At 56.2% G+C, this 7,105-nt stretch overlaps 1 protein-coding gene across 3 annotated transcripts in view; it reads left to right on the top strand.

Moving 5' to 3' along the window:
- The window catches only part of LOC102435328 (EARP-interacting protein-like), a 14,389-nt gene extending 8,520 nt beyond the window's left edge, over positions 1–5,869 (top strand). For 2 of the 3 annotated variants that reach the window (XM_023749159.1, XM_006108736.3), the window contains 2 exons: positions 3,639–3,771; positions 4,354–5,869. In XM_023749159.1, the coding sequence (XP_023604927.1) occupies positions 3,639–3,771; positions 4,354–4,433 (213 nt within the window). In that variant the 3' untranslated portion in view covers positions 4,434–5,869. The remainder of the gene's footprint in view (positions 1–3,638; positions 3,772–4,353) is intronic. The other variant, XM_014450706.2, reaches the window with a different exon arrangement.
- The last annotated feature ends 1,236 nt before the right edge of the window (positions 5,870–7,105 follow it).

Below are 7,105 nucleotides of genomic sequence, written 5' to 3'. Positions count from 1 at the left end.
GCAGAGGGAGAAGGGTCCTGTGATTATCTGTGCGCGCTCAAAACGTTGTGGTCTAGAAATGAGGATTAGGAACAGAAAAGCTAAGGTACCAGCCCCTACTGATGGCAACTGACATCAGGCTGAGCTGACAGGAATGTATGCCCTGTGTCATGGAAGCATCGCCAGGAGGCTGTTCTGGGCGAGGCCGGACCCAGGGCTCCGCAGCGCGGCTGAGACCCCATGGCGCTCTCGCTGTGCTTTTCTGGACGGCCTGCTGATTTAGGGGCTCTGACATTTCTCTCCGTCCCTCACGCTCAGTGGCCAGGACGCACTGCCCAAGATGCCCTCTGGGGTTGGCCCGGACGGACTGCACCCCTTCTCTTCCCAGAACCGCCCTTGCCGGGCACGGTGAGGCTGGATGGGGAGCGCGTCCTGGGGTCAGGGACAGGATGTGGGCGTGCGGGCCTCTGCTCCAGCAGAGCCTGTGATCCGGACGGGGGGTGGTAGCCATACTGTGGCATGACGAGGGGTTCGATCATATGTAACCGTCACCGATCATTAAAGCTGAAGGACCGGTTTATGTGTCACAGGGATCTTAGGACTCAGTTCCCCAAATTTACAAATGCTGCAGCGGGAGCCCAGATTGTGGGGGCTCGCCCAGCGTCACTCAGCCAGGAAGTGGCGGAATCAGCGCGGGACCCAGCCTCCTGGCCCCGATGGCCTGTGGTGCCGAGGCCGCCGCCGCAGTGGGACAGCATGACGAGGGCTGGTGCTGGCGACCTGCCGCCTGCACTGTCATGTCTTCTTCTCAAGGAAAGGCCAGGCCGGCAGGGGTGTGTTTTGTTAGGAACGACAAGGCAGGGGCGCATTAATGGTGAGGCCAAGGCTGGGGTGGGGTGGGGTGGGGGAGGCTAGGGGGTCCCTGCTGTGGGGTGAGCCAGCCTTCCAGCCAGGGCAGTGCCGTGGCTGGCAGCATCTTGCTCAGAGGTGACCTTACCTGTCCCTGAGAGGGAAGCTTTTGACTTCTCATACTCAATTTTAAACACTTTTTTTTCAAGATTTTATCTTTGTTCAATAAGAGAGGAAGCAGAAAGGCTGGCTGGACTCCCGTGCCCAGCTGTGGTCTGGGCCCTGCTTCCTCATGAATCCTAGAGCTCTCACTCCTCGATGTCCATCGCCCGGCTGGTGAGCCCGACCTTAGCAGTCCTGACAGTGCTGACTCGGAGCCCATGAGTGTGGTCTTCGTGATAAGCTGTTGTTAAAGAGCTCAGACGTGGTCAAGCACTACCCAGCCGGGCACAGGTGCTCCCTGCCCTCTGGGCCGATAGGCATGGGTCTTTCCTTTGTGCCCCAGTCTTTCCCATTCGCCTTTGTTCCGGTGCCTTCTCACCGCATTGCTTGTTCTGTGACTGCATATCCTTTCCCACAGGACAGATCTCTGTGGTTCGAGTGCGGCCGGGGCCCAGGAGCACAGCTCGTCTTCAGGGTGCCCTCGGGGAAGCAGCTCAGGGTCACACGGCGATCAGTGGCAGTGGGGAGTTTGAATTCTGCTCTGAGTCCAGAGCCACCCCTACGGGGCCTGGGGGGTACTGTCCCATGCAGGCCCTGTGAGGGGACGAGTCGGGGCAGCACGGGCCCCTGTGGCAGGCATGGAGTGCAGAGGCTTCCGGGGTCAAGGGCATGTTGCTAAAAATAGCACTTAATGCTTGTTCTGACGGCAGAGCAACGCATGTTAGCCTATGCATGTGACGCACGTCTGTGTTGAGCTAAATGTTAACAGCACAAACCACAAAGAAGGAGAGAGTCAGTCTGTACTCTCGCCATCAGGAGAGAACCAGTCACTTCCAGGTCCTCTGTCACGGGGACATGCCTGCTGCCCACAGAACATGCAGGCAGCTCGCCCAGTCTGTCTTCGTGCCTCAGTGACGATGGCCCGTCCCCACCGCCGTCTCTCACCGCACAGAGTGGCGCATGCGTTACGTCCAGACGGGTCTGCAGCTTAGCCGAGCCTCCCTACCCCGGGCATTGAGGGGACTTCTGGGTTTTCATTACCATAATCAACGCCGCAGCGAACATTCTCTGATTGAAATCTTTGTGCAGGCCCACGATTATTTTCTTAGTATAAATTTATTTTTAAAGTTAATGTTTTATCTTTCTCATCGGCTTGGAGTATTGATAAGAGAGTGAAAGTGGAAATCATTTTAATTCCTCGAAAATTTATCCAGAAAAGCATGGAGACAGCATGTTTAACTTTGCATTTAGTAGCTAAAATGCAGTATCTACCCTAATATACATAAAAACCTAAGCGACCGGTAGCTGTGATGCTCACTGACCACCAGGGGGCAGATGCTCAACACACAGGCAGGGAAACATGGAACAGACTGATGAATCTCATGCTCATTGAAAGGAAATTAATTAGAAGGTGGCTGACGAGGCGGGACTGGGCAAGATGGGCTGGACACGCCCTGGAGCCAACCTCCCGCGGTTCCTCCCCGGCGTCTGTGGAGTGAGCAGGGTCCCTCCGGCAGGTGGGGTACCTCGGCCTGTGGGGATCAGGTTGAAACCAGCTCTCCGACATCCCCTGAGGGGTCCCTGAGTGCGAGAGGGCACTCTGCAAAGTTGCTGTCGTACAGGGTGTGGAGTGCAAACGCAAGTGTGCAGTAACCAGATTCAGGACTGACAGTGCCCCAGCAACAACATGACCCACGGCCAGAGGTGGAATCGAGCAGCCCTGCGAGGAATCGAGCTCCCTCCTCTCTGGTTTCGGGGTGTGTCACCTGAGAACCGCTGAGGCCAAGTCACTGCAGCTCAGCAGCTCCTTCATTGAGCGTCTGCCCCTGGTGGTCAGTGCGCATCATAGCGACCTGTCAGATGGTCAGACACTTAGCATATTAGCCTTTTATATATGTAGATGTTATAGGATCAGAGGGTTGACAGCTGTTGGACTGGTTTTTAAAAAGAAGTTCAATGCCAAAACCGGTTTGGCTCAGTGGATAGAGCCTCGGCCTGCGGACTGAAAGGTCCCGGGTTCGATTCCGGTCAAGGGCATGTACCTGGGTTGCGGGCACATCCCCAGTGGATGTGCAGGAGGCAGCTGATCGATGTTTCTCTCTCATCAATGTTTCTAACTCTCTATCCCTCTCCCTTCCTCTCTGTAAGAAATCAATAAAATATATTTTAAAAAAATAAAAAAAAAATAAAAGAAGTTCAAGGTGTACTGGTGTACAGTCCCATCCCAGTCCTCAACTGTGGGGGAGGGGTGATGTGCCACGCCCACCAAGGAGTGGGCAGAGCTGGTCAGTCCCAGGCCCGCCCCTCCTTTCCCCACAGCCGTCCAGCAGGTCCCAGAGGCTCTGGGCCGATTTGCACTGCCCTGGATGACGCCCTGGCATGAGCTGCGGCCTCAGTGAGCCACCTGGCACAGAGCTTGGGGGTGTCTCATCTCGTTAGGACCAGGTATGGCGGGCCGTGTGATGTGGTTGCCATCCTAACAACACGGGGACGTCACGCCTGTCTGAGAGGAGCGTAGTGAGCTGGTTGTGCAGACCGTGCACTGTTAGCGGAACAGGAACACCACTGACGACGCTCCAGATGCCTTCGCTTCTGTCGCTGCTTTACCACGTGAGGTCCTGACCTGCTTGCTCTCTTTGTGTCTGTAGATCCACATCATAGATTTTGACGACGAAAACAACATCATAAACAAAAATGTCCTCCTCCACCAAGTGGGTGAAATCTGGCACATTAGCGCCAGCCCCGCGGACAAAGGCGTGCTGGCCACCTGCTACAACAAGAGTGAGTACCCAGCCTTTGGTCCACGCCGCCGAGGCGCCCTCGTGGGGTGGCTTTGTGTCACTTGTGGACTGGTGCACGATTTATAGGATCTGTGGTCAGGGGGGCCGCTGTGTCCACAGAGAGGCTGTGCTCCTGTGGGCCGATGGTGCAGGGGTGATGGAGTCCCAAGTCAATAGGCCTGGGAGCAGCTGTTCCTGGATCTGATCCCTCGGGGCGGGGAGGGGGGGCGGGCTGGAGGTCCTGGGATACAGGACGGCAATTAGCGGCACCGCCCAGGAAGGTGCAGGGCGGCGTCTTCCCTGCTGCCTGTGTGTGTGATAGTGGCTCAGCCATGCCTGTCAGTGCGCTGCTACCTCTCCTCCCACACGCGCTGGGTGTTCGTGTCCGGGGACCTTGCACACGGTGCCGGCCCAGGCGTCTGTGACACGCCTCCCTTCATCCTCCCCTCGGTCATCGCCAACAACCAGCGCTCAGATTCTGCCTTTGGGGAAGTCGCCCGCTTTTCCTTTTCTGTACGTGGGCCCGCGTAGAGCCTTCTGGGTTTTGCGAGAAGTTTCTAAAATGTTTTCTTCCTTTGTCCAGGGAGCAGGACGCTCGTTAGCATCTGTCACCTTAGACGGCATCACACGCTCACCCTCCTTCCCGTGGGCTCCGGAATGTGACAGTGGGGGCGTCTCCCTGTTTCTGTGGGCTCCAGGTGCCGTTCTGGAACCCGAGGGCTGCCCTTCTGCGTCATAGAACCCTGCGTGCGCCTCCTCTATCCCCACCCCCTGGTCTGAAAACACGTCTCTTCAGGGCAGGAGGATGGTTTCTGAACGGCCTTTCTGCCCTGATTCTCTGTCTCTTTTCTTAGCTTTTCACTGCGTCATTGGTTGATGGGGCGCAGCCTCCCGGGACCCACGCTAAGGCCCTTTCTTCCTTCGTCGTCCGTGTCGGAGGAGCTTCTCCAGGGAGGCCCTTCCTCCTTTGTCCTTTGAGGAAAGTCACTTCCTGTGCTGTGGTCTCTGACGGCTGGGGCACCACCTCCACCTTCCCGCGGCCTGTTTGGGATGGAGACGTACTCTGTACTTGTGTGGGAGCAGCTTTAACTAGTTGATCACGTACGTGCCCTCCCCGCTTGGTGTGGATGGTCTGCGGGTCTGTGGCCCTGACAGCCATGTGCTCCATCCCCCGGGTGACATTCACCGTCCACCTCCTCCAGCCCTTCTCTGGTCCCCGTGGGGGGAGGGGGACAGAGGCACGGCCTGAGCAGTTCCTACTTTCCAAGCTCTGCTCCCCTCCCTGCCCGGGAACGGCAGCGCGTTGCAGGCGGTGAGTGACCTCAAATTCCCCCCTCCGTCATCACCGTGTGCAGCCTCGCTCACCTCTGTCCTGGCTCACTGACAGGCCGTCACTGCAGTCGTCTAAGCTTAACCATCGTCTGACGATGGTGAGAAATCGGGTCTCGGCGTCAGGGTGGTGGTGGGCTTTGTACACTCAGTACATTCTTCCGGAACTTCTACATGGATGAAGGTTTTAAAAAAAACACCTCTAGTTTTTCTTTCTGATAACTTTACAAGAAGAATGTGTCAATGTGGAAGCAAGAGGAGGGCAGGAGGGAGGGCGAGGCTACACCACGGTCGTCGGCAGCCTGGAGTCTGCACAGGGCGGTGACGGAGCGGCTCCCGGGCGATGGGCCGAGCTCCCTGCAGGCAGAAGCACACCCTCATGGTTGCCGACGTCCCCCGGGGGCCAGGCCTCTGAGCCCGGGAACATGCTGTCACTCAGGGAAGTCACACTGGATCCTGACACCCGCCCCTCCCACGTCCACTTCAGATCTGTGAGATCTGCATGGGCACTCGGACTCCTAGGTTCAGGTCCGCACAGGTCTCCGGTGCTTTGGGAAAAAAGCATCCTATATAATAAAGAGCTAATATGCTAATTAGACCGAACAGCAGAACGACCATCCGGACGACCTTCTGGATGAAGCCGGGGCTGTGAGGGCTGAGCAGCCGGTCTGCGGAGGCCGAACCCCTTGCACAGATTTCGTGCATCAGGCCTCTAGTGTTTCAGATCATCTTTAATGGACTCTTTAAAAACTATGGCTTTACTACCTTCATTTCCTTTTTTTCTTTATGATTTTGTATAATCATTTCAATGACCCTTTGACATAGGAATTAGTCTGTCCAGTTTACAGATGAGGTAGCAGAGGCTCAGAGAGGCTAAGCTACTTGCCTGGTGTCACACAGCTTCTAAGTGGCAAAGCAGAGGTACATCTCTGTGCCCGATCCTCACAGCCTTCCTGCCAATGGAACTTGAACAGACCACCTAGAGCAGTGGTTCTCAACCTTCCTAATGCCGCGACCCTTTAATACAGCTCCTCATGTTGTGGTGACCCCCAATTTCATTGTTACAAATTGAACATAATTAAAGCATAATGATTAATCACAAAAACAATATGTAATTATATATGTGTTTTCCGATGGTCTTAGGCGACCCCTGTGAAAGGGTCATTCGAACCCCAAAGGGGTCGCGACCCACAGGTTGAGAACCGCTGACCTAGAGTCTCGGTGTCATATTAGCATTTCCTCTTTTTCTGAATTAGAAATGGTTCACACCGTTGCTTCTGTCTGTTGTGTGCTGTGTGTCTGTTATGTGTGAGCATCTGTTGTATTTGCCTGTCACATGGGTCATGTGTGTGTCATGTGTATCTGTTGCATGTGTTTTGTGTGTGCCTGTCTTATCTACGTGTTGTGTGTATCTGTCATATGTATGCTGTGTGCGTACCTGTCTGCGGGGTGTGTCGTGTGTCTGTCATGTGTTGTGTATGCCGTGTGTCTGTTATGTGTGTGTTGTGTGTGTCGTGTCTGTTGTGTGTGTGGTGTGTGTGGTGTGGGTGCACATGTGGTGGCTGGCTGTACCCATGGCGCCTCTTGGGCAGCAGGGGGCGCCAGCGTCCTCTCTGTGCCTCTCTGGTCCTTCCCACCGCCCTCCCTCCGCCCGTGGGCTGTGCCCTTGGCCTGATCCGTTTGCCAAGCTTTCTGGCTCTTCCCAGGCATTTCTCTAAATGTTGCCACAGACTCGCAGACCGTGCTGGATGCACACGGCAGAATAAGGCTCCCTGCTGGCCTCTCGCTGACGTGACACGGGCATGGGGTGCCTACCTCATGGTCTGGGTGCCCGTTCCCTAACCCCACACCCAGGCCCCGGGGACCTGCTCAGCCCCCGGCCCCCCTGTGGCGGCAGCAGCTAGACCCCCAGGCGGTGGGTGAGCCGCGGCTGCCTGGGGGGGTCTTCGGGCGTCTCCCAGATGAGGGTGGATTCGCCTCCGCTCCCTGGGGTTCGGGTCCGTAGA

This window comes from Myotis lucifugus, unplaced genomic scaffold (assembly GCF_000147115.1).
Source record: "Myotis lucifugus unplaced genomic scaffold, Myoluc2.0 scaffold_3328, whole genome shotgun sequence".
NCBI classification, from domain to species: Eukaryota; Metazoa; Chordata; class Mammalia; order Chiroptera; family Vespertilionidae; genus Myotis; species Myotis lucifugus.
The sequence above is the reverse complement of the archived record's forward strand: the minus strand, read 5'-3'. Positions and strand labels throughout refer to the sequence as shown.